The 26029-nt window shown below is 45.3% G+C and overlaps 2 protein-coding genes across 12 annotated transcripts in view; one reads left to right on the top strand and one right to left on the bottom strand.

The window, feature by feature from the left end:
* Nucleotides 1–12136, bottom strand: part of Zc3h14 (zinc finger CCCH-type containing 14) — a 44962-nt gene extending 32826 nt beyond the window's left edge. For 4 of the 11 annotated variants that reach the window (XM_028886587.2, XM_028886588.2, XM_028886598.2 and 1 more), the window contains exons 1-5: nucleotides 11977–12136; nucleotides 11556–11598; nucleotides 5032–5146; nucleotides 2059–2099; nucleotides 760–955 (exon numbers count right to left, since the gene is read on the bottom strand). In XM_028886587.2, coding sequence (XP_028742420.1) covers nucleotides 760–955; nucleotides 2059–2099; nucleotides 5032–5146; nucleotides 11556–11598; nucleotides 11977–12012 — 431 coding nt within the window. In that variant the 5' untranslated portion in view covers nucleotides 12013–12136. Of the gene's footprint in view, nucleotides 1–759; nucleotides 956–2058; nucleotides 2100–5031; nucleotides 5147–11555; nucleotides 11599–11976 lie in introns of those variants that run through there. The other 7 variants (XM_028886586.2, XM_028886592.2, XM_028886590.2 and 4 more) reach the window with 5 other exon arrangements.
* A 9714-nt stretch (nucleotides 12137–21850) lies between these two features.
* The window catches only part of Ptpn21 (protein tyrosine phosphatase non-receptor type 21), a 61238-nt gene continuing 57059 nt past the window's right edge, over nucleotides 21851–26029 (top strand). Inside the window, 2 exon segments of the mRNA XM_037210769.1 lie at nucleotides 21851–21933; nucleotides 25483–25844. Coding sequence (XP_037066664.1) covers nucleotides 25665–25844 — 180 coding nt within the window. The 5' untranslated portion in view covers nucleotides 21851–21933; nucleotides 25483–25664.

Genomic DNA, 26029 nt, shown 5'->3' with positions numbered 1-26029 from the left:
CACCATACCTAGCCCTCATACTTTAAACTTTTATTTGCTACATTTAAAATAAAAAATCATATTCTGGTCACCATTAATTTATTCAAAAACTTGCTTGCAGTCTGTTAGGGGCTGGGGAAATGGCCAGAGCACTAGCTGGTCTTCCAGAGGACCTGGGTTCCATTCCCAGCACCCACACTGGCTTACAACCATCTGTAACTCCTGTGCAAAGGGATCCAATGCCTTCTCCTGACCTCTAGAGGCACCAGGCATGTACAGGATTCACAGACATACATGCAGGCAAAACACCTATGCACATAAAAATAAAATAAAAATGAAATAATGAACCTGGAATGTCCCATACACACTCAAGTGTTAAACACTAGATCCCTAGTTCACTACGCTACTTTAGAGGCTATAAATCCTTTTAGGAGGTGGGGCCCAATGGGCCAACATAGTTCATTAGTGTCTAGGAACAGACTTTTGCTGTTTTGGTCTAGTTTTCTTTGCTCCCTGGTCCACTATAGCGCTAGGAATTTCTTTCTTATGCTCTTGTTTCCACAAACTCTATCATGCTTCCATGGCTGTGATGAACTGAGAACCTTCTGACTCTGAGCCAAATACAAGATGTCACATCAGGTATTTTCTAATAGCAACAAATGACAAGAAAATTAACTAATCCATGACCACCTCACTATTTCCAAAAACTGCTGAAAATGGGAACTAACTTAAGTGTCGCATCCCCACGCCTCTCTGGCCATAGCAGAGACTGGACTTTACCTGACATTAGTGGATTTCTGCTCCTGCGAACTTGCAGAAACTCTGGAATCTCTTTTCTCAGGCCTAGAGCTAGAAACGGCAAGGGGAGGGACTGCAGCTTCGTGCCTTCGCTCATCTCCCCGACTAAAGCTGCTCTTGTTTGAAGGCACGGTACTATCAAAGATGCTGGTGTCTGCAGACTTTAGACTAGAGGGCTCTGGAAAGAAAATGCATGACCCTGGTCATCTTTTTCTTAGCTCTCCTCCCTCTCATCAGCAATTCAAAACCAATACATTTAATAGAGAAAAGATTTTTTAAAATTAGTAACTCAAAGTGTTCCTTTTTCAGTTTTTGTTTGTTTGTTGTTTTTGTTTTGTTTTGTTTGAGATAGGGTTTCTCTGTGTAATAACTCTGGCTGTCCTGGAACTTGCTCTGTAGACCAGGCTGGCCTTGAACTTAAGAGAGCCACCTGCCTCTGCCTCCTGAGTGCTGGGATTAAAAGTGTGCCCCACCACCGCTTAGCTAAAGTTTTCTTTTTTCAAACAAAAACAGGTCTTATGAAGTCCAGGCTGACATATATACCACCAGGGATGACTTTGAACTTCCCATCCTCCTCCCTCCACTTCTGCAGCGTTAGGGATTCTAGGCATGTACCACCATGCCTCCCTCATTGTTTCAGTGCTCGGGACTGAACTCAGAGCTTCTTGCATGCTAGGCAGGCACTCTACCAGTTGAGCTACATCTCTCGGTCCTCGAAGGTGGTAGTTTGAAAAGTAGCTGGCGTTTATCAAGAGATTTTAAGCACTAGGAGATAAAAAGCACCTGAAAATGTGGGCACGGGATTCTTAAAGGAGAACTGTCTCAACAATATAAATAATATTTATTATTACTACTAATAATAAATAACAATTTATTATTATTATTATTTTCCAAGAGTATCCACATTTTAAATACTAGGATATTTGTGTATTCTCATTTCATTCCACATTACTTTTAGTCACTAAGTAGCATTCCTGTACATCATTTAGTTTATCTGATTTATTAGGTAACTCTAGATCACTTTCAATTATAAAGCAGTGAGGTATCTCTAAGGTTAAAGTTGGTGTACATATATAATGACTTCCTCAGATACACGGCACTGTCTGGCCCATCACTGTCAAATCACAGTAAACATACTGTGATGTTTTTACAGTTCAAATGAACCATTCCTCTTAAAGTGCTGATGTTCTTCCAAGAGCAGCATAAATGACTTTAGAAAGGAAAGGATCACACGTTTAACAAGCAGAAGTTTCAAAAAGCTCTCAGTTTTACAAATCTTACCAGTTGTAACAGAGCGAAGTTTATCTAATACACCATGGAGCCTAAAAAAAAGGAAAACAAAACCTCCCTTAATAAAAATTGTATTTCAATTGCCACTGTAAATCTGATGACATTATATCCAGATTAGTTCTTTTAAAGGCATTTAATAATAGTGAACTGAACTTTCCAATTCCACATTAGTTTTTTCTCTAGAGGCCTTACAATAGAAGTGGGGAGACAGCTTAGCAGCAGAGCAGCTCAAGTCCTGGAAATGTAACCCATAGCCTCATGCACACTATTCAAGTACTCTAATATTACTGATTGGCACCCACAGCTCTCTTTTTACTTTCTGAGACCAGGTCTAAGTTGCTTGAACCTCCTACCTCAGTCTCCCAGGTAGCTAGGATTACATGGTGTCAACAGATCCAGAACAGAATGTTAAGAGCACACACAAGGCCCTGGGTTCAACCCCCAGCACCCAAGAAAAAAGACAAAGACATCATTTGACAAGTCTTGATTTAAATAAAAAAAGTTACCTTAACCTTCTAAGGACTAAAGACCAATACAGCTAATAGTAAAACAACCAAGTATCCCAAACATAGAATACTGCTTGTCACAACTGTTTTATGTGTGTGTGTGTGTGTGTGTGTGTGTGTGTGTGTGTGTATATGTTTCTATCTGCCCTCCTCCCTCGCCCTCTCCACAGGGTTAAACCAAGGACCATGCTCCACTAAGCACATGTTTTACCACTGAGCTATAAATACTCTAATCCAGTGGTTAATATTTAAATTATTTACATGGTTTCTTGGACAATGTAATTCTGAGAGGTAAAAAAAAAAAAAGTTAATAAATATGCTATCCCATTTTACTGTAACTATTATTTAAAACCTTGCTTTGACAAAGCCTATCTTAACCGTTTTTTATAGAAGGCATGTTTGCACAGCAATCCTTCCAAAATCCTCTCACAAACACCAGAAGTTTCCTATTGTTTCATTTAGACTCCATTCACGTACTAGTTTCCTCATAGACACAATTATTTCAGGATTTAAAAAAAAAAATAGGATAAAAAAAAAAAAAAGACCTTAGTGTAAAGCTATAAAACTGACAGCAAAAATGAAATACAAACAAAGCACCAGAGCAGGGCTGGGAGTCCTGAAGGTGATTCCCAGAGCCCACGTAAAAGCTGGGTGTTGGAAACCACCAGCACTTGTAAGGCAGAAGCAGGGGTCTCTGGGACAAACTGTCCAGGTGGACTAAAAGTAACTAGCGAGCTCTGGGTTCAGTGAGAGACCCTGCCTCAGTAAGTAGTGATCCAGTGAGACACCCAACGTCAAATTCAGGCCTACAAATATAAACACACATACACACATCCCCATGCGTACGCACATCCATGTGTATCTACATATGCAAACATGCATACACACACAAGCAAACAACCAATTAAAAATCAGGACAGTCTGCTGAACACTAGGGAACTGATGAAAGTACCAAAGAGAAAACACAATTCCTCAGACGAGTACATGGTATGAAACTGTATTTGCAGCAAGATGGAAAACTGATTTTGATTTTAAATTCACACTGAGTTAACACTATATTGGTTTATGAAATCTGTCTTAAGCAGTCCATTAAGTCATCTGAAAAAGAACCTACAACAGTCTTCCAGCTTAGATAAGCTGGACTGAAAACTCCAAGTGATCTAAAGGTTTAACCAAAGGTCAGGTCACAATAATGCTTATGAAGCAAAACAAATTCTTGAACTACTCATGACTTCTGGAGAGATGCGTCAGTGGTTAAGAGCACTGCTTGCTCTTCCAGAGGTCCTGAGTTCAATTCCCAGCAACCACATGATGGCTCACAACCATCCCCAATGAGATCTGGTGCCCTCTTCTGGCCTGCAGGCATACATGCAGACAGAACACTGACTACATAATAAATAAATCTTTTTTAAAAAGTATTACAATCATAGTATAATTTCCTCAGTCAAAAACACCATGACCATTTGAGAACAAACTATATTAAGCAGAGTACATAGCCATAATGAAGCAGTGTGTTAACTGTAAGGATCAGGGTGATCTTAATAATGTGCTCCAAAACTGTGCACTATAAAGCAGAAAATTCTGCAGATTTTCAAAGAAGTGTCATCCTAAGAGCCATAAGGCCTACAGCTGCCCAAACTACTGTGAAGCCATTCTTCCTCAAGAATCAAGAGGTAAACAGGCCCATCTCCCTTCATGCCTCCTACTCAACTGAAGCAGACTAAGTGCTCCCTCAGCTGTGCTCCATCCTCAGCTTTCAGTGGTCCTTTTACAAGTATTTCCCACCTGTCAGCAGACAAGCACTCATTATCCTTTCTAATCCTCACTCTGCCTTAAGCCTGATAACTGAAGCTGGCCTTCTTAAACCGAATTTCATGCTCATTCTCAACTAAGGGCACATGTGATTTGATATAGGGTAGTTCAAATCATGAGGATTTTATGTGAAAAAATAAAGTTGCTTATTTGAAAGGTGGCTGAGATGTTTGTCAAATGGGGACATGCATGTCAGGAAAAGAAAAAAGCTTAAAACAAAAACAAAAGAAAAAGGTTTTCCCCATAAAAGTAAAAAAACAAGCCTAGCTCGAACTACGGAGTTCCCTGTTTCTAAGTGGTTGTGCTGGGGGGTGGGGAGTGGTGAGGGGGAAAGAGAGGAGGGGGAGGTGAGAGGAAGGGATGATGAAGTGTAGGAGGCAGCAATGGCTAATAAATACATCAAGGGCTCCTATGGTGCAGGCACATCTGCAAGCTCTCTGATTGTAGCAGCTGAGCTGTCCTCACAAGTACAGACAGCAGGTGACTTCCTATTCCCACTCACAGAGGGGAAAACCTCCAGAGGCTTGTGCTGCACAGTTCACAGAGCGCCTCTCCACAGTGAACCTCCCAAGACCGCAGAGAAGTTCCTTCTGGACACAATACCAATTCTGACTTTGCTCTGAGGCACAGATATTCAGAAACATACCATACGGTGAATCGAATTGTGTTGTTCCCTAGAAACAGGGACAGGTCCTCTGTCATTTGGTCCTGACTTTTCTTGTTGGCCACCATCACCATAATGTAATCAGGAAGTTCTTCATCTATTTAAAAGGAAAAGTATACCAAACTTTTAAATGTTTCCTCAATATTTGATTTTGCTCAAAATCAATGTCCTTAAAAACCTCACTCTAACGTAGGATGAACAAGAAAGCTCAGCTTCCAATTCTCCCCTTTATCCCACAATTATTTCCATTATTAGAAGACCAGGAATTGGGGGAAAAGTGGCATTTCTAGTCATAAAACTAGGTATCCTGGGTCACAGAATCAATTGGGAGAATGTACTGGTTTTTGTAAGAAATCCTTTCATGCTCCTCATCAACTTCAGACACTTCTGGAAGGTACAGACACGTCCCCAACAGCTGTGTTCTGTTTAGTTTTCTGTACTTGTTTCACTAGACTTCGATTCTGCTCACAAAGGTAGGCTTCAATTACCCCATGTACTAAACTACACAGCACCCTACAGTATATACAATGCCGGGAGTTGAACTGTTAACACCAAAGGGAGGAAAAAAAGTTCAAAGGCAACTCAACTTCTTTAATCCACCAGTGGCAATCCTACCTAATGACTGCAGGAAAAAGCCCAAGAACAATAAGGAAGCAAAGTCATTGTGAGGAAATCGAATTTCTTTTTGAAAGAAAAAAAATAGGTGTTCTGGCTGTCCCACCCCATATATATGGCCCATGAGAGGGTCTTAAAACTCATGATCTTTTTCCCTCTGCCTTCTCAAATACTGAGATGACTGACATACACCTCCACAAACAGCTTCAAACATGTCTTTATTACAATTTCCTTAGTAACTAAAATACTCATAATTTCCACATAAACAGAAAGGTTCATCTGCCAGACACTTGTTTCAAAGGAAAACAAGTAGGTGTTGAAGAGATGGCTCAGCTGTTGAGAGCACTAGCTGCTCTTCTAGAGGACCCAGGTTCAATTCCCAGCACCCCATGGCAGCTCACAACTGTCTGTAACTCCACTTTCAGGGCATCCTACACCCTCACATAGACATACATGCAGGCAAAACACCAATGTATATAAAGTAATGAGTAAATAAACCATTTTTTAAAAAAAGAAAAGAAAAACATCCAAACTCCAGTATAGAAGCAGGATAAAAGAGAAGGCAGTATTTTATGGGAGCATGCAATAAGGGAGGAAATATAAATAAAAAGTGGCCAATCTTTCTGTGTTTCGAGTGTATCAAAAAAAAAAGCCCTATTGTAATAAATAAGCTAATCTTTATGTATATGAAATATCTATGATCCAACACTACTGACTCAGACAGTGTATAAACAGGTAAGACTGCTAAGATACTTGGGCAGACAGCTATTTTTCTTTCCTAGTGCCAATGAAATTACTTTGCCACCGTATCAATCTGTACTTTTTAAAATTTCATGAGATCAGTGGTTGTCTCGGTATAAAATGGGAACAAGGAAAGGTGTTAGAACCAGTCACAAAGCCAAAGGAGCTACTGGAAATTTGGGAATGGAGGAGGACTTAATGAGTCTATTCATTCTTTTTTTTCCCCCTAAAAGTGGTGCTAGGATTCAATCATGGGCTCTTGTGCAGTGTTAGGTAGTCTCCTCCAATGAGCTATGCCCAGTCCAGTAGATTTATCATATTGATGAGTGATGATTTTAAGATATATACTTATCAAGACATGGCAAATATACAAATACATACACTTGAAGTACGTGCAACTTAAACTATCAATTATTTCTAAGCAAAGCCTTTAGAATTCATGTTTTCTGAGTAGACAATACAATGGAAATTAAGAATCTAATGCAAAATTAGCATGTGACCATAAAATATTCTTCCACAGTCCAGACAGACCTCTAAAATACATCTTAAATTAGCATACTGGGGACAGAAGACAGCAGTAAAAGCTGGGAAAGTACACAGAAGCTCTCACCTCTAGGGTGTGAATGAAAACTGAACAGTTCATCCAGTCGGAGAGGGAAAAGGGATCAATAAGCAAGGGGCATCAAGATCATGATGGGGAAACCTACAGACACAACCAAACCAAACTAGTGGGGACTCATGAACTTTAGACCAACAGCCGTGGAGCCTGCATTGGAATGGACTAGACATAATCAAGACAGTTGTGTAGCTTGATGTGCTTAAGAGGCCCCTTTTTTATCAGGATCCATGCCTGGTGCATGAGCTGGCATTTTGGAGCCCATTACCTACGGTGGGACACCTTGAACAACCTTGATGTGGGGAGAAGGGTTTGGACCTGCCTCAACTGAGTGTACCAGGATCTGCTGACTCCTCATGGGAGGCCTTACCTTTTCAGAGGAGGGGGTGGGGGGTGAGAGGAGGGAAGAGAGGGGAAATCTGTGATTGGTATGTAAAATGAATAATACAATTTTTAAAAAGAAAAAAAAAAAACCTGGACTGTCACTGCTGCACAAATGACCTGTTCCATGTAAGCATAGAGGAAATCTTTTCTGCTTGCTTTAAAGAATGGTGGCTCTTCTTTGTACCCCACCCAATACTTTGAAAAATAAATACTCAAATAATTACTGAACAACTGTTTTTATAACCTTCCAGAGCTCTGAGACTCTTTTTAGGTCTAAAGAAATATGAGAAGCTGGGACTAGTAGTGGGATATGACTGTAACCCCAGCACCTAGGAAACTGAATCAGGAGGATCAGTTTGAGGCTGGCACAAGGTGTATCTTGGGTGGCAAGCCAGCCTGAGCTACACAGTCTGAGATCCTACCTCAAAGAAAACAAAAGCCACCCTGTTCTGGACAGTGAGGTATATACATCTACAAATAATATGGTAACTAACTGCAAACATAAAAAAGACCTTGTTTTATTTCAAAGAATTGGAAGATGACTTCTGTTAACTGACAGATATAAACACCAGGCTCTCTGCTAGAACCCATCATGAAATTGCTTTAAGGAATTTCCAATTCTGAAGTTATAATAGTGTTAGAGTTTATGGGGTCCTAGGTTCAAGGAAGGAGGAAGGAGGGAAGGCGGGACCACCCATCCCTCAAGTCGTTTTTATACAGTTAACACAACAGAAGCACAAAGGACCCCCAACCCTGAGCCCCTGACCCTCACTCTGCTATTGGTAGGCCTAGTGCAGCGCTCTCCCAGAGCAATACTGCCGCTCCAATTCCAGCAGTATTTCAGAAACAAATGCAACTGTAAGGTCTTGTTTTAAAAAACTACAACAAGTGGTTTGGAATGTCTGATAAGTGACAGCAATGAACTGATCTCAGTGAACAGGCACTTGTGCCTCCCACCACCATACTAACAGTTCCACACGTGCAGCAAATTCCTCACAGCTGGCCCCATTACACGTTCAATGAGAAAAACAAGGAACCTAAGAAGATCCAGGTCCACCTTCATCTTTCATACCCACGGAGAGTCTTACAACAATCCGGAAACAAACCTGAAATCCAACAATCAATTGGAATTCATAAACTACTCATTCTTAGCCTGTTCAGTCTCAGGGTCCTTCTCTGGCTGATGTGAATTGTATCTACTAATATTAACCATATGAATTTAAGATGGAGAATTTTTAAAGGATATAATTATTAATATATCAATTATATGCTAGTAGCTCAATTATATTAACTTAATAGTTTTTTGAGAAACAAAAAGCATAATAGCTCTAAGGATGGCCTTGCCTTTTACTTCCATAAATCTCTTTTGTATCTGGTATAAAAGATAAATGAATTCTAATCTCTGTTTCTTGCATCTAATCTGTGGTCAAGCTGTTTAACGTTGGGGAATGTCAAGAAAATCTAGTCCTACAAAGATGTACTTCAAGTATTTTAATAATCTTTCTTAGATCTCATGGATACCCTTCTGTGACACCACACTAAAACTCAAGCGACAATTTATTAGCAATATAGAATCTAATACACCACCAATTACCTCTTTGTACTGTTATAAGAAAATCCACCTATACATCCTTTAACTTTTGCATAATTCAGTAACATGTAGTGGTCACTTGGAAATACTAGGTCATTGAGCTGGTGAACCAAGGACATGCTGATACATTTCATTATATGATGTCACACTGTTAGTACCTCCGTAATTTCACCACAAAATCTTTCAGTTCACAGAGGTCAAAGTTTAATTTTCATTTAAGGTTCAGCTTGTCATTGGCAATAAAAACTACTGGCTTTTTTCATGCCTATTGAATACCTAAGTGCACAAAACCAGTTTATCACTTCTTAGAAGGTAAAAAAAGCTTCCACTTCTGTGATAAAACACTGTGACCAAAAGGTACTTGGTGAGGAGAGTGTTTATTTCATCTTACAGCTTACGGTCTATCATCCAGGGACGTGAGGGCAGGAACTCAAGGCAGGAACCTGTGCTGTGGGATATCTTTCTGTACGATGTGAATGTGTTGCTGATTGGTTGATAAATAAAGCTTTATTGGCCTATGGCAGGGCAAGATGGAGCCAGGTGGGAACATCCAAGAGAGATAGTGAGAGGAGAAAGGAGAGTGCGGGCAGACGTCAAACTGCCGTCCAAGGAGCAGCATGTAATGGGACGCAGGAAAAGCCACGGAACACGTGGGATACACAAATTAATAGAAATGGGTAAGTTTAAGATGAAAGAGCTAGCTAGCAAGAAGCCTGCCATAGGCCATACAGTTGGTAATTAATATAAGCTCCTGAGTGATTATTTTATAAGCGGCTGCGGAAACACAGGAAAACTTCCAGCTATAAACCTGGAGGCAGGAGCTGATGCAGAAGCCATGCAGGAGTGCTGCTTCCTGGCTTGCTCTGCTGGCTTTCTTTCAAGTTTTCTGAGACAGGGTTTCTCTTTGTAACCCTGGCTGTCCTGGAACTCACTCTGTAGCCCTGGTTGGCCTCTAACTCACAGAGATCCATCTCCCTCTGCCTCCCAAACGCTGGGATTAAAGGTGAGAGCTAGTATTAAAGGCATGTGCCACCAACGCCTGGCTTTCTGCCTGCTTTTCTTTAAAGCACCCAGGATCACCAGACCAGGGGTGACACCACCCACAGTAAACTGGGCCCTCCCACACAAATCAAGAAAATGCCCCACAACCTTGTCCACAAGCCAATCTGGTAGTGGCATTTTCTCAACCGAGTGCTCCTCTTTCTGAATGACTCTAGCTTGTGTCAAGCTGACATGCCAGCACAAGTGACAATCTTAGTTCAAAATCACTAATGCCTTTTCCCAAAACAGTCACATCAGCTCAGTGTACCACTGCTTTCCAAACACTTCTATGTCCTCACAATCAAAATACTAAAAAGACGGCTGTCCTGGAACTCACTCTGTAGATCAGGCTAGCATCGAACTCAGAGATCTGCCTGCCTCTGCCTCCCTCTTGAGTGCTGGGATTAAAGTTCTGTGCCACCACCTCCCAGCTGCGAAGCCAGTTTTAAAAACATTATATTAACTATTTCACTGATAACATTCTAAATGGAGCTGGCTTTGTTTTTTTTTTAATACAAGAAGTAATTTGACTAAGAGTTCTAGGAAAATCTGGTGTGACTACCTTTTAAACTTAGTTTTCTGGCTGGGCGGTGGTGGCACATGCCTTTAATCCCAGCACTCGGGAGGCAGAGGCAGGCGGATCTCTGTGAGTTCAAGGCCAACCTACAGAGTGAGATCCAGGACAGGCACTACATAGAGAAACTACATAAACCCTGTATCGGGAAAAAAAACAAAACAAAACAAAACAAAAACAAAAAAAACCCTTAGTTTTCTGACCACTGCTTTCATATAATCCAAATGTAAACATTGCCCACAGCCAAGCCTAACTAGTATGAAAACAATTTTGACTCCACAGGTCAGTAAGGGTCTTAGACACCTAAGCTACCATGATTGACCCTTGAAGTTACCAGCTGTGAAGTCAGACCAGGCCTCTTCCCACAACCCTGTTCAAGTATCCAAAGCCTTTGCTTCTATTTGTACAACTGGGGACGTTATCACTTACATTTAGTGGTGGTTTTTATTGTATATACGTAATAGCTAGACACCGCCTAGCCCAAAGTAAACACTCGTTTTAAGAAAAGAGCTGTCAGGTTCGAGTAGGAAGAACATTAAAAAAAAAAAAATCTGAAACATAAAACTCACTGAACCAGCTCTGTGGCAAATGCCAGAAGCATCACACGTTCATTTTCAAAATGATAGATCTGAAATTAAAGGTCAGGACGAAACAGAACAAGATTCAGACAAACATCATGGGTTGAAAAAACGACAGCCTCGGCAGAAGAAAAAGCTAGACTATTTCAAAATTAACGCTTTGGACAGGACATGGGGGAGGGGGGAGGGGGGAGGGCTCTGGGTGCTGGTATAGACGGATCAATGAAACCGAGGGTCGAGGAAACCAGGGGACTATTCGACTTCAAGGCTGACCACCCTACGAGCTTTGGGCAGACTCACAGAGACACGTCCAGTCGGCTGCAAGCCCTCCAAGTACATTCAGGCGAATGACAAGAAGCAACTTACCCACGTAAGCTCCTAATTCTTGCAATTTCCCCTTAATGGCACTCTGAGGAGGGGGGAGAGAGAGAGAGAGAAAAACAAACACAGCAAAGGTGCCTGTGAAAACCGCGCCGGTCACGGAGCGACCCCGGCTCCCCGCCCGGGAGGTGGAGGAAGGGACGCCCGACACCCCCCCCGACTCCCGCTCCCCCACCCCCGCCCGGCGCTTCCCTCAGCCACCGCCCGGGTGGCTCCCCTAAGGCCCGCGGAGGTCCCCGAGCGCCGAGCCGCGCCTGCGCCCTGTCAAGAGGCGGCCCGCGCCCGAGGAGCCGCGGCAGGCCGGGCCCAGCCGCCCCGTTACTCCTGGCAACCGCCTGCCCGCCAGGCCCGGCGCCCTCCCGCCCGCCCGCTCGCCCGCTCGCCCGCCCGCCGACGCGGGCCTCACCCGGATCTTGCGGCTGATCTCGGTGCCGATTTCCATGGCTCAGCGGCGGGCGGCCGGGTCAGCACTGCGCGGCGCTTCGGTTACCTGGAGCCCGCCGCGGGCTGCCACCCTGCAGCCTGCCCGCCGGGCCGCGCCGTCACCGCCGCCGCCGCCGCCGCGGCCGCCGCTCCGCCTCCGACCGTGCGCGCTGCGTGTCCCCGCCCCTGCTGGCGCCCCCGTGCAAGTGGGAGCCAGCGCGCATGCGCCTGCGCACACGCATGCGCTCGAAGGGCCCTAGCGGGTCCGGGGAACCTGCGCCTCTGGCGCCCTCTGCTGGCGGCCGCCCAGAGGGCAATGGCGTGCAGGTAAACTGGTGTGTCGCCTCACCCTTCCTAAAACAGGGGACCTGGATGAAAATCTCCTTTCATCCCTTTCATGGTTTCTCACTTAACGGGTTTGAGTCTCCGACAGGTTATAAGGATGAAGTATGGGTCTGAGTTCAAATCTAACCTCAAGTATCAATATGGGGTTGATGCAGATCGTTAGCTCTTGAAGTTTTCATTTTCTTCCAGGAAAAAGAGATTATTTTCTAGAAGATGTACTGTCGTTCCACTTGGTGAGGTGGAGGGGCACATCAAGAGCATTCGCAGAGCCCATCCATCATGCCCTTACTTTAATTTTAGAGGGTTTGGTTTGGTTTGGTTTTGGTTTTTGGTTTTTCGAGACAAGAGTTTCTCTGTGTAGCCCGAACAGTCCTGGAACTCTCTCTCTTGACCAAGCTAGCCTTGAACTCAGAGTTCCTCCTGCATTCTGCCTCCCGAATGTGCTGGACCACCACTGCTGGCTACTTTAATTCTAAACATCCTTGCTCTCCTGTCTTTGTTTCTGCCTTTTTTTTCTCCCATCTCACCAGTGTACTTGACCCAAGATGAATCCTCCTCCTGTCCTTTCCTCTCTGAATCAGCCAGCTACAGGTAGCAAGAGGAGAGGTAAGTGGCGCCCTCTCGTGTTACAAGTGAGCGGCAAGTGGCGCCCTCTCGTGTTAGAGTTGGTGTGCAGGCTTGGGATACTGGGACTCTCAGCTGTACATGAGTTAGAGCTCCTTGGGTCTAGAGTTGCAGCTCTTAGTCATAGCTGGGGTTGACCTACAGGTCCTAAGTATTGGGATTCCTCAGGCCTTGGTGGCAGCCAGTGTTAAAGCAAGTTGCTTGACACTCTTGGCCCTGGAGACCTGGCAAGTCTCTCAAATTGTTCTTGTGACCAGGGCCTGCAGGTTCTCTGGTACTTCATCACTGCGGCTCTTCACCTCCTGCGTCTGCTGCCTTCTGCCTCCCTCACCCTGGCCATTCTTGAACTGCTCCGTCACTCTTCTGTCTGCTGCCTCTGTTTCGGTCCACGCAAATGAAAGTGGGTGAGAAAAGAGCACTTGAGAGAAGTCTCTTGTTAGGTCTGCTGTTGTGGCCCTCAGAGGAACGCACAGCCGGGTGTCTCCCAGGCCAGAGCAGCCTGCTTCTGTAGTTCAAAATGGGATGTGTGGCTTCATCACATCTTTTTTGTTTTGGCCAAGCCCAGCCTTAGGTTGGGCTAATCACAGCTTTGCCTCTTAGCCCCAATCACAGCCATCCCTCTGCTAGCCCACAAGGAGAAGTGCTTGCTCTCTGGCCTAGGAAGACATAATTGCAGGTTTCGTTTGAAGTTCTTCAAGGCTCAGGATCGCAAAGTATCAGGTACAAAATATTTCAAACAGCCTTCGCTGGAGCCGAGCAGTCAGGAGTTGGGACGGTCACACCTGCAATCTTTGCATAGTTGTTTCAGGGTGTCCGTGGAATGCTTAGGACTGTTGCTGCGGGTGTAAGAGTAGTCCGGCTGGTTGTTCAGGGCGTCCCGGGCAGCAAGGGACAGTTCAGTAGCTGCTAATAGGTGTCAAGTTGTCCAATTCCTAGCATCTTTGCTGGTTTATAAGAAAATGAGCATCGGAAAGGGTGCTCCCACGACACACGGAAAGAGCTCATCACCCAGAGTGACTCCAGCAGATTGAAAAGTTCTTCAGCATACAGCTTGCCTGCTTGTGGTCAAGTAGGTCAATCTCTCACTTATCTCGTGTTATCATTTCCACGCTAATAATGACAGCCTCTTCCATTTGCCCTGTGCTCTCACCCGAAAACCCACTCCCAAATTCTAGGTAACTGTGTCCATTTTATTTTCTTCTAAATTCAGCCTTTTGAGTGCAAAGCCATCTTTACCATCTCCAAGTCAAATGTCTTTCTACAGCGGACTTCTTTAGTCTCCCTGTCCCTGATCACAAAACATGGAAGAATTTTTTTTTTTTTCAGACTAGACATCTAGAGAGGTTTCTGTTTCCCCCCACATTCCTCAGGTCTCTAAGTGGTTTGGAGTATGGGGTTTTTTTTCCCCTTGTTTTTTATTGTAGTGTGGCTTCAATATGTTTGGACTCAGATTCCTGTTCCTCCTGCCTCCACCCCCACAGTGCTGGGATTACAGGCATGCACCAACTATGCCCAACTCCTTAAGAACTAGTTCCCATTTAGTTAGCTCTTGGTGCACAACAGGTGACCACAGGCGTAGCAGTTTAGAACGTACATGTTTCTGGCTGGAGAGATGGCCCAGAGGTTAAGAGCCCTGGCTGTTCTTCCCAAGGTGCCCGAGTTCAATTCCCAGCACCCACATGGTGGCTCACACCCATCTGTAATGAGATCTGGTGCTCTCTTCTGGCATGCAGACATGCATGCAGACAGACACACTGTATACATAGTAAATAAATAAATCTTTAAAAAAAAAAAAAACATCTTGGGGCTGGAGTGATGGCTCAGTGGTTAAGGGTACCAACTGCTCTACCAGAGGACCCGGGTTCAATTCCCAGCACCCACATGGCAGCTAACAACTGTCTGTAACTCTAAGATCTGACACCCTCACACAGACATACATACACCAATGCACATAAAATAAAGATAAATAAATTGTTTCTAAAAAATAAAAAAAAGAACACCTATGTTTCTCATCTTGCAGTTTTTATCAGTTAGCAGCCTAAGCTAACTTGGGTCTCAGAGTCTTGGCAGGCCTCAGCAGAAGTGACAGACACACTGTGTTTCCATCTGGAACATGACTAAGGAAGAATCCCACTTCAGGCTCTAATATTAGCAGGAAATGATTTCCTGGGAACTTTATGAGCAAGGCATGGCCATCTTTTTGCCAGCTGTGGTCTAGAAGCCATGTTCTGGTCTTACAAGATGGCCCACAGTTCCATGCCAAGGGTCTCACTGTTAGAATTCCAAGCTACTTCCCCAGCTACATGACCGTGCATGCGCTGTCCAGTAGCCAGGCAAGATGCTTAGTCATCCTAGGGCCTTAAGTCCTATGTAATCTGTGCACTGCACGATCATGTAATTTATGCGCATGCGTGGTGTAGCTACGCAAGCCCGTATGCACATGTGAGGCAGGGGGTGGGGGACATAGACCTATAAAATTGGGTTCCACCTATTCTTCCTCTCTCTTCCTGCAGGGTCATTCCATAGGCCTATGCACACCCTTTCTATTCCCTTTCCTTAATAAATTCTTATAGTGAGTTTTGTTGAGCCTCATGGCTTCTCCCATACACTCATCAAGATGGCTGCTCTCTTAGTTTAGCAAAGATACAGTCCTCTCCCAGCACACCTTGGTTCTTCTGTTAAGGACTCATCCCATTCATTTGGGCTCATCTGAGACCTGACGCCTAAATCAAGTGAGTTAGGACCTTCTTTATGTCTCCAGATCCTCTTGTCTTCACTCTATGCATTAGTTAAAGTGATCCACAACCACAGGAATTATAGAAGTGTAGGACTCCCAGAGCGACAGTCTGTGCCGCAGGCCCCTTGACATGTGTCAGGCGCATGTGGTCTTCCGAATTCCTCTGGCATCTATCTCGAATCTAATTGATGGCATACGTCTTCTAGCGTGACTATCAATCCATGTATGTGTTCATCCTCCCTAGCAAAAGTGATAAACCGAGCACTGTGTCTTTTATATTGTACAGAAGTTCCTTCAGGATGGTAGGTAGGCACATCATAAACATGTATCAAATATTTAAGGATTAAAAGAAATCAAAGACTTAATTTACTACTAAAGCATTTTTCCTGGGTAAATCCAGTGACCACAGAGTCATGAAACATTGACGAGAGATGGAGGAACGGAGTGACGGAGAACAGGGACCCTGGAGCCACGCTGTCTGGGTTCGAGTGCAGCCCCGCCACTCTCTCTGAGACCTTAGACAAGTTGCTTCTTCTTTTTTTTTCGTGCCTCAGTTCCCTCATCCGTAGCATAGATATAACACTGTTTTCTCCTGCCGAGAGTTCTTAGACGGTGGAGGTAAGTTAATATTTGCAAAGCCTTTCCAACTGTACCCATCTCATAGCAGCATTATGTATGTTGATTAAAAATTAAAAGCCTGTACTGAGCCAGACACTGTGCTGGGAGCCAGAGCACACAGGTGAGTAGAACCACATCTCTGTGCTCATCAACAGTTCAAAGGCCGGGTAAGTTTTTTGTTTTTTTTTCTTTTTTCTTTTATCCACCACTCCATTAACTAAGAGCAAGAACGTGTCTTACTATTATTGTACCTTAAACAAACTGACATTCAACAATTTAGTTACTATTGGAAAAATTTTGTGTAAAGAGGCCCGGAGAGTTGGCCCAGTCCGTCAAATGTTTGCCGTACAGAAAGACCTGAATAACCCTCAGCACCAATGTAGAAATGCCCGACATGGTGGGATATGCCTGTAATCCCAGAATTGGGGAGCTGGAGACAGGGGAATCCATAGGGCTTGCCGGCCAGCTAGTCTAGGCAAATCAGCAAGCTCTCGGTCTAGGGAGAGGCCCTGTCTTGGAACTAAGATGTAGCTGACATCAACACCACACACACACACACACACACACACACACACACACACACACACACATTCAAAGCCAGGCATGGTGGCACATGTCTGCAGTCCCAGTACTTGGGAGGCTGAGGCAGGAGCATAATGAGTTTGAGGCCAACCTGGCTACATAGCAAGGTCCTGTTTTGTTTTGTTTTGAATCTACAACAAGGACTTTATTTAAAGGTGTTGAAGACAGGGTTCTTCTCTTTTTTAGGACAACCAGCTTACAGTTATGGAAGAGAATTGCAGGGTATTTGAGAACTCTCAGATCTGCTGATAAGAGGTCTGAGTCACAGTGAGAGTGCCCCCACCAAGCCAATGGCACGTAGGGATTGGAGGCTGTTCAGGGTGCCTCCCTGGAAGATGCAGCCTCACAACCCACATCCTTGAAGGGACTGGAAGCCTTAGTCTTGCAAAAGAATAAACTGGCCATGACACATGGCATATTTTGCTCCTAAGGGATAGTACGAGAGCCGGATCACAATGAAGTACAGTGCCAGCTAAGAGGATTCTTGGCTGCCTTCCAAAGAGAGGGGAGAACTGAAAAAGAACATTGGTTATGAAGTTGGCAGGGCCCGAGTGCCAACTCCGGCTCCACAAAGCCCTAAGTTCTCCAATAACGGTGCCCCCTGTGTCTCCAGCCTCCCCTCAGGGCTACATCTCAGTTGGATTTTATGCGCTGTGTGTGTGTGTGTGTGTGTGTGTGTGTGTGTGTGTGTGAGAGAGAGAGAGAGAGAGAGAGAGAGAGAGAGAGAGAGAGAGAGAGAGAGAGAGAGAGAGAGAGCTCAGGCAGAGCATGGGAGCCTGAGCCTGCTTTACCAGTCTGTGTGGAAGGAGGGGGACAGAGGTGGTGGGTTTTCCCTAGCTTGGAATGCTTTTCTTTTCCTTGAGTGTTTAGTGACCTTTTATTTGTCTTTCCAGACTCAAACAGAGGATTCTCACAATGATTAACTAGGCATTATCAATCCATTGGGGTTATGCCTTTGTGTAAATTTTCTTCCTTAGCTTCGCCTATTGTTCACAGGATGAGTCCTCGAGCAGGCAGGGCACACATCTTATTTGACTTCCTCCATGCAGAACACCTGGCTTCTAATACACATAGAGTAGAGGTTTTTCTTCAGTACTGACGATCAAGGGACATGTCTGCCTTTGGACCAGAATCTATCGATGCTAGGGGCCTGCAGACAAAGCACTTGCCTCCCATGAACACCCGAGTTCACTCTCTGGATCGTAATGGTGGACAGAGAGAACCAACCCCACAGAGTTGTCCGTCAACCTCCACACCTTCACCGCCCCCCCAACAATAAATAAAAATTGTTTAAAAAGAAGCCCTGAGTATTGGGAATTGCTGTCACACCAGTCACTCTGGCTATGAGGCTGACTGACACCCTTGCTATGTCCTGCCCATTTAAATGCAAATGCAGCCAACGTCATTCTTGAGGTCCAAAAGAACCAATCCTCACAAACCATCATTCCTGAATGTGTGGAGGTGTTGCACCCAGTGCAGCATTGAGCAAGGGAGTCAGAGACAAAGGTAAAGATTCCCAGCGCAAAGGTGATTTCACCTGTTGGGGGTCCTTGGAACCAGGGTTACAGATGGTGTGTGCCACCGGGTGAATGTGAGGAATTGAACTGGGGTCCTCTACAAGAGCATCAAGTTCTCTCAACCACCGAGCCACCTCTCCATCCCTAACATGTCATATCTGTTGGTTCTAATCTTCACCCTCCTGGGCATCCTTGTCTTTGTAGGGTGAAGCAGTTCTTTCAGTCTGGATCTGTACAGTGAATGGTAATCTATATAGTAGTGTATGATGGATAGTCACCAAGATACCACAGCAAATTAACTTAACGCCTAAGAAAACACTATTTGAGGAGCTAGAGGTGATAAAGAGCACACCCTGTTCTTGCAGAGGCCCATGTTGGGTTCCCAGGTCCCACATTGGGCCTGCAACTCAAGTCTAGGGCATTCAGTGTCTTTTTCCAGCCTCCAAAGACATTTGCAGTCATGTGCATGCACATACACACAAACAAGCATGCATATGTATAAAAATACATTTTTAAAAAATACTAGTCAGTGGATCTCCCAAACCAGTTTCCTTCCTGCTTATAATTTTATAGTCTTTCATCATTTTATAGTCGGCTTTCTTTATAAAGTTTTGTTAAAGATTTATTTTTAATTATATGTATATATGTATATAGAGGAAATTAATGAGGCAATTCCACGTAGTTTATCTGATAGTCAAAAGAGGTTTATTTTGGGTAACCTTACAGCAAGCAAAGGGGTCGGTTAAGGGATCCAGGAGAGGTGAGGTGAGGCGCAGTCCAATGTGGTTCTCCGGAGAACTGTAACTTGGTCTGCAGTCCAGCATCCAGGATCACGAGGTCTTAAGGGGTTCCTGTCTTGGCGACACCCAGGGCAGGGGCAGGTACCTAGCAGTTACCTGCTGCCTACTAGGGGTGGTGCTTCAAGGGTGAAGCACAGACAACCGCCCCTACATATGTATGTGGAAGGGGTAGGTATGTGCGCACAGTGCAGGTACAGGCAGACACTAGAGGTGCTGGGTCCTCTTTGGAGCTGGAGTTACAGGTTGTGAGCCACCTAACATGGGAGCTAGGAATTGAACACAAGTCCCTTGAAAGAACAGTACTTACCTATACCTGCTGGGCCATCATCTTTCCAGCACTCTTTCTAACTTGTATTTGTATATTTTAATAAGAATTACTGCCGGGGAAGTGGTAGCACATGCCTTTAATCCCAGCATTTGGGAGGCAGAGGTAGGCTGATCTCTGAGTTCAAGGCCAGCCTGGTCTACAGAGTGGGTTCCAGGACAGCCAAGCTACACAGAGAAACCCTGTCTGGAAAACCAAAATAATAATAATAATGATAATAACAATAGTAGTCATATTAATTTTTGCCTGATCTATAGTTTCAGGAGCGCCAAGGTTATACAGAAACCCTGTCTTGAAACACCACCACCACCCCAAAAAAAAGAAAAGAAAAGAATTATCTTCAATTGTAGGAGTGTGTATGATGTACCACTTTCTGGTAATAAGATGTAGGCATGTGCACATGTGTGCATAATAGCGTGTATCTCTGTAAAGATACATATGAATCAAATAACCATCTCCAGAAAAGCTGGATGTCTATCAGGTATGGTGGTAAGGCTTTCACTTAATTATTTTGTGTATGTTACGGTTGACCATATAAATGACCTCACCCCCTTTCGTAGGAAATGTAAGCTAGTGGTAATTTTATGCCTCATACTTGGAAGGGGTTGTCCTCATGCCTTGCCATGGAGATGTTTCTGCCAAATTAACATGACTGAGGGAAAATGGAGCTTAAGTGCGTGGTTGGGAGATGACATTTGTAGACTGTGAAGAAGTTCAGCTCGGCTGTCTAAAGCACCACTTGGGTTTTATGATCATTTTCTATTTTTAAAATTCTTTCATTTTCTTCCCGATTCAATTAACACGTTTTTATTTAGTGCCTACTGTCTGCCCAGTACTGCCCTCGTAATTCTAGGAGATATAAAAGAAGCCTCCGTGAAACCATTTTTAATGATCCTGCCAAGCTGCGGCAGCGGCGGCTGCGGGGTGGCTAGGACTTTGTCTTGGGAGTAGAGTCCTGGGTTGAGTTGGAGAGGCATGGAGTGCTGGCCCAAATGGGAAGGGGTCTGGAGGTGCCACCCAGATCCTCTTGATGGGGAGCAGAGGGCATGGCGGAGAGAAGAGAGCAATGGAGGGGGCCAGGGAGCCGTCCTGGGTCACTCCTAGAGGTCTGGTACCTGCACTTCACTTGGGCCGTCGCTGGAAAGGTGGTAACCACGGAGTAGCTCCAAGGGAAAGGACACAGAGGAGCTGATGCCACGTGCCCACGATGAGGGATGGCAAAACCACAGTCTAATAGTAAGCACTAGTAGCTGGGCCTAGAATTGAGCGGAACCTTTCACATATATTTTACTCAAGTTTACTGGATAGTGATCATTCCCAGCTTTTAGGAGAGGAAGCAAGTCCACAGAGGCTAAGGAATCTGCCAGTAAGGGTTGGAGCTGGGATTTGAATCCAAACACTCTGACCCCTCAGCTTCATTCTGCACTGAGTAAGCGTGCATTTCTCTCTGGGGGACCATATTCCCGAGGAGGTCTCAATTGTTTGGGGGTGGGGGTGGGGTCAGCTCCCTAGTTCTCCTTCCCGCTGAGCTCTTTCCACGGCTACCTCTGGGGTTTGTCAGTCCTTCCCAGTGGTCCCCAAGGTAAAGCTCAGCCATCAGCACGTTAGGTCTAGAATGGCTTCCCTGGTTCCTCTTATTTCTAGAACTCTTCTCTCCAGCACGCGCTCTGCTCCCTCTCAAACGGATTCTGGGGAAAGCCTGTACCTCCAGCCCCATTTGTGGGAGCCTTCCCCTTCTCTCCCAGTCTCGGTTCAGAGTTCCTGAGGAGGAGCGGTGTGTACTTAACTGGCGGAGCAGGCACTTAAGAGGGGGTGTAGAACGTTTTGAACCGTCTTCAGCCAAGTACTATTATAGTACACCCGTCACCCCAGTTACTTTACAGACCACCACTCAAATAAAGCACCGGATCCCTTTCTACCTGGACTCAAAATAACGTCCCCCTCCCCTCCTTTTTTTTTTTTTTTTTTTAAAAGCTCTGCTTTATTTGGAAACTTAAAATAACTGGTCACACGGTTAAAAACAGCAGCGGCGCGCCCCCTCCCCGGCGGCCGGGCGCAGCTGTCCGGCCTCCCCCGCGCCCCGCCGCCCGCATTCCAGCTCTCTGAGGTCACGCGCCGCCGCCGCCGCCTCCCCGGATCCGCGCGCCCGGCCCAGGGGGAGGGACGCGGGCCCCGCAGCTCCGGCCCCAGCCCCTGAGCTTCCCCAGCGAGTCCCGCCGCGGTCCGGCGGCTGCGGGGGCCAAGGTGTGCGGTCGGTGCGCGGGCCCGGGACGCGGGTGGGCGAGCGGGCGAGCGAGCGGGCGAGCGGCGGCGGCGGCGGCGGCCGCGCGGAGCCCGAGGAGGCGGGACACAGAGCGGGCGCACGGCCCCGACCCGGCGGGAGCCGGAGCAGGTGAGGCGCGGGGGACTCGGGCAGGGGCGTAACAAAGAGCGAAGCCTTCCTTTCCCAGGCTCGTTCTGATCTCCTAGAGTCATTTCTAAAAAGAGTCTGGAACTTCTATTCCGGACTCCTCCGCGGATGGCTGCGGTTTAATTCTGGATCAGGGTTTGAAATCTTGGGCATATTTGTGCCTCTCGGAATATGCGGAGTATGAAAGTTGCCCGATAACTTTGGCGACAAGGGGAATAAAGGAAGGACTGTTTGGCAACTCCTTGTTTCGATTTGGGAGCAAAGCGTCTTTACTCCCGGAGAATTCTTGGATCTGCACATTTCGACTTGGGATTTCTGCAAACCCTGATTAGATTGTCTGCTCTGAGCATGCTAGTCTTATCCTCAGCCTCTGCCAAGAAAGCCTTTTGATAATAGATAATGCTAGAAAACACGTTCTGACAACTGCAGCATGTTTAATAGTTACTGACAGATTTCTTTTTCTTTCTTTTTTAGTTTGGCACACAACAACAATTTCGCTCTGAAAATAGTTGTTTTGTTTGTAGGCCATTTAACTAGATTATCAATGCACAAATATTGTTTTGTGAGAAACATAGGGTTAATTTAAAGCACTAAGATAAAGACGTTCTAAAAAAGTCAGATCCTTCCTTTTCAGTGATTATTGAATGCTTAAAGGAATAGTGGCAAAGTTCCATGAACATGTGGTGAGCGACTTAGGGTGGGGTGTCCTGTAAGACTCAGGGTTAAAGTGAATTTGACAAACCTTTGGAAGGGGATATGGACCAGAAAAATGAAAATGAACTCACTAACAGAGCAGACCGCCTTTTGCAAACTTATGAAGCAGAATTTAATATGCATCTTTTCTTAGTCTCTAATGGAATAGTTTTGTAAAGAAATTACTGTTTTTTCCTTTAAAGGATATTTATAGCCTATTTTATTTAATAGTTGGCAACTAAATCAGCTCTCCCCAGAGTACCTTCAGTTTCTACTTCTTGGCTGTAATAGTCAAACATAATTTATGACATCACTAAGATATATTCATCAACTATAAATTTTAAAGTTACAAAGCAGGACTTTTGCCACAGTGGGTTTTATACGAATAACCAAGAAACCAGACATTCTTAGGAGGAAATGCACAGAAATATAACAGTCAAATTATAACAGCTGCTGAAAGAAAGAAGAAAAAACATTGGCTTTTCCTCATCCCTGATGCCGTAAAACATTTCCAATCTCAGGGACAGCTGGAAATTTAAGTGTACCCAATCAGAACTTAGGTTAATAATTAAGTTATATAGGGTAGTACACCGTGTTTAAGGCACAGTTCCATCTTTATAGTGAAGAAATTAACACCTTTGACAGTATCTAAATCAGATGTCTTCCCTTTGGACATATGAAACTTTGTCTTTTTATACACATTACTTAATGTTTCCTGTTACCGTAATTTGTAAGACTGACATCTACAACTTTACCTCTTGAGATAATACTTTGCATGATACCCATTTTTTAGAAACACTATTGGTGTATCATCTGGTTAAAAGCTTGTTTAAGGTTTGTGTGTGTGTGTGTGTGTGTTTCAGTGTTTTCAATTTCTTGCTTTTTTTTTTTTTCCCATTTCTGCTTCATCTGTCTACACTCTGGAAACAACAAAGAACTTTGAAAAAGTTCTTATTATAGCCATCCCCCCACATTCCTTCTATGGAATAGTGCTTTTACCCAAGGAAGGCATTCAACAAATATTAACATAATGCAGTAGGTTTCCACTTTCCCCTCTGGCATTCCCTCTCCCCCCTTTTTATATTTGTTTTGTCTTTCTGGAATGGTGGCTGGGAGATCACCTCACTATAGGGCTCCAAAAAGCAAAACAGAAACAAAAATTTTAGAAACCTTGACCATGTCCCCATTAGTGATACAGCTCTGAATATAATTATAGATGCTTGTAATCTCCTTAAGGGCAGAGAAGGCTTAGGATTCGTCTTAGATTTCCTCAAGATGCTCAATCACGCTGCCTTGTGCTCAGAGACGCAGTACACATTTGTGGAATGGAATTCCAAGACCTTAAGTTTGGCAAAGTCTAAACCTCATTTTCTAGTTCAGGCCTTCCGCAGGCCGGGGTGCTCATAACCTCTGGGGTTGAGCCTCAGACTGGTGAGCAGGACAGAAAAGAATACTGGGAGTGATGGAGAAAGCCGGAGCATACCCAGCTAGGTCCATATTAGCATGAAACCGAGAAAGCTGCTTCTGTTGAGGCCTCGGTTCTGTTTGCCTGGTGAGGCGTAGGGACAGACAGATTGTCCCACCGCGCCGTCTCGCACCCAAATGGGGTGATCAGCTAGGACCCTGCCTGGCTAAAGGATTCATCCCCGGAGGAAGGGGCGGAGGATACGAGGGATGGAAATAGCTGAGATTTTTGTCAAACTGTTCAGGAGAAAATAACTCTAGTTGACATAAAAATCCCGAGCTGTCGCTCGCCCCCAGTTTATCTCAACCGCCGAAGTTGCCATCAACAAGTGTGGTTAAAAAAGTAGCGTGTTTTGGGCTGCTGTTATGTGGAGACAGCCTCAAACTGCGCGACCAATCTCTCCCTGCCTGTAGCCCTAACGCCGGCCCCTTTAAATCCTGCCTCCTCTGATCCCAGGGGGCCGGTCCTTTCGGAGCACGTCCGCCCGGAAACGGGGCCGCAGGCGGAGGGTTCCGGGGCTTGCGAGGCTTCCGACATCTCCGTTGGCCAGGCAACACCGCTTGCTTTCCTCTCGGGGAGGGGACTCCGAGGATCCGGAGCCGAGGCCCTCCGCTGCGCTGCGTTTGGCTTCATGGGTTTGCCCAGTCCTGCTTGCCCCCTTTAACCAGGATGGCGTTTAAGGCCTCGCCCTTCTCTTTAGGTGAGCGAGCGTCCGCAGCCTCCTTAGGTGTCCCTACCCGAGAGAGGAGCCCAGAGCACGCTTTGCAGAACGGCTATGCTTCGAGAACGAGCATCTTTAGGGTGCTTATAACCTGCTTATGCTTAAATCTTTGTGGTGATGTGAATAATGAACCAGAAGGGGCTTTAGAAACTCTCGTTAAGCACTTCGTCTCCTTTGAACCTTACAGTTGCCATATGTTAGATGGATGGGATTTTTCTCTCCATTTGGAGTTCAGAGTTAATTTTGCCTGAAGGGCCGGTTCTGTTGTGCACTTAACGAACACAGTCAGGAACTGAAGACACTTGAGTATCGGGAGACTCGAAAGAGTTACCTATGAAAAAAACCTTTCCTCCAAAGCAGCAAGATGACCACAAATGCTTTGTAGTTATAGACGTGCTGGGCATTATCTCATTTAATCCTAGCAGCCAAGTCTGCTATCTCTAGAAGTGAGGGAGGTAGAATGAGGGGTGGGGTCTGACCCTGGGCCCCACCCTCATTCCTCGTGATAAACTTTCCTGCCACCTCCCTGTTAGAGCTCTCTTATTCCAGCAGAGGGGCAAAGCTTATTCTTTATACTCAATGACATCTATTTTTTTTTTTTTAATTTAAAACCAAACCAAAGTCCATAGTAACTGCTTTCCTCTTTCCTCAGCGCTGGCGTGGATGCTCCCATCGCTTGGCCTTTCGAGACTCAGTTGCCTTTTAATGGCGGCAGCGGCTGTTGGATGAGCAACTGGAGACTAGAGTTTGTTTTGACGCGAGGGGGTCGCTTTTGCTTGGCTCCATCGCTACTGGATTGGTCCTTCCTGGTCCCTCCACTGTTGAAGGGAGAAGATGCCACTGCCATTTGGACTGAAATTGAAACGCACCCGGCGCTACACTGTGTCCAGCAAGAGCTGCCTGGTTGCACGGATCCAGCTGCTCAATAATGAGTTTGTGGAGTTCACTTTGTCTGTGGAGAGCACTGGCCAGGAGAGCCTGGAAGCTGTAGCCCAAAGACTGGAGCTGAGGGAGGTAAGCTGCTAACGGCGCTGCGGGGTTCTCTGGCCTGTCTTCATTCCTTCCCTCATGGTGGCTGTGTGTCCATCCTAGCCTACCTGACACCAGAGGCAAGTTCTGGCTGTGACTGCAGGATGGTGAGCCTGCAAGCTCCCCTCCCAGTGAGGAAGAGATCAAAGCAGTGGGGTGCTCCTAAGAGA

The sequence above is a fragment of the Peromyscus leucopus genome, chromosome 14 (genome assembly GCF_004664715.2).
Source record: "Peromyscus leucopus breed LL Stock chromosome 14, UCI_PerLeu_2.1, whole genome shotgun sequence".
Taxonomy (NCBI): Eukaryota; Metazoa; Chordata; class Mammalia; order Rodentia; family Cricetidae; genus Peromyscus; species Peromyscus leucopus.
The sequence above is the reverse complement of the archived record's forward strand: the minus strand, read 5'-3'. Positions and strand labels throughout refer to the sequence as shown.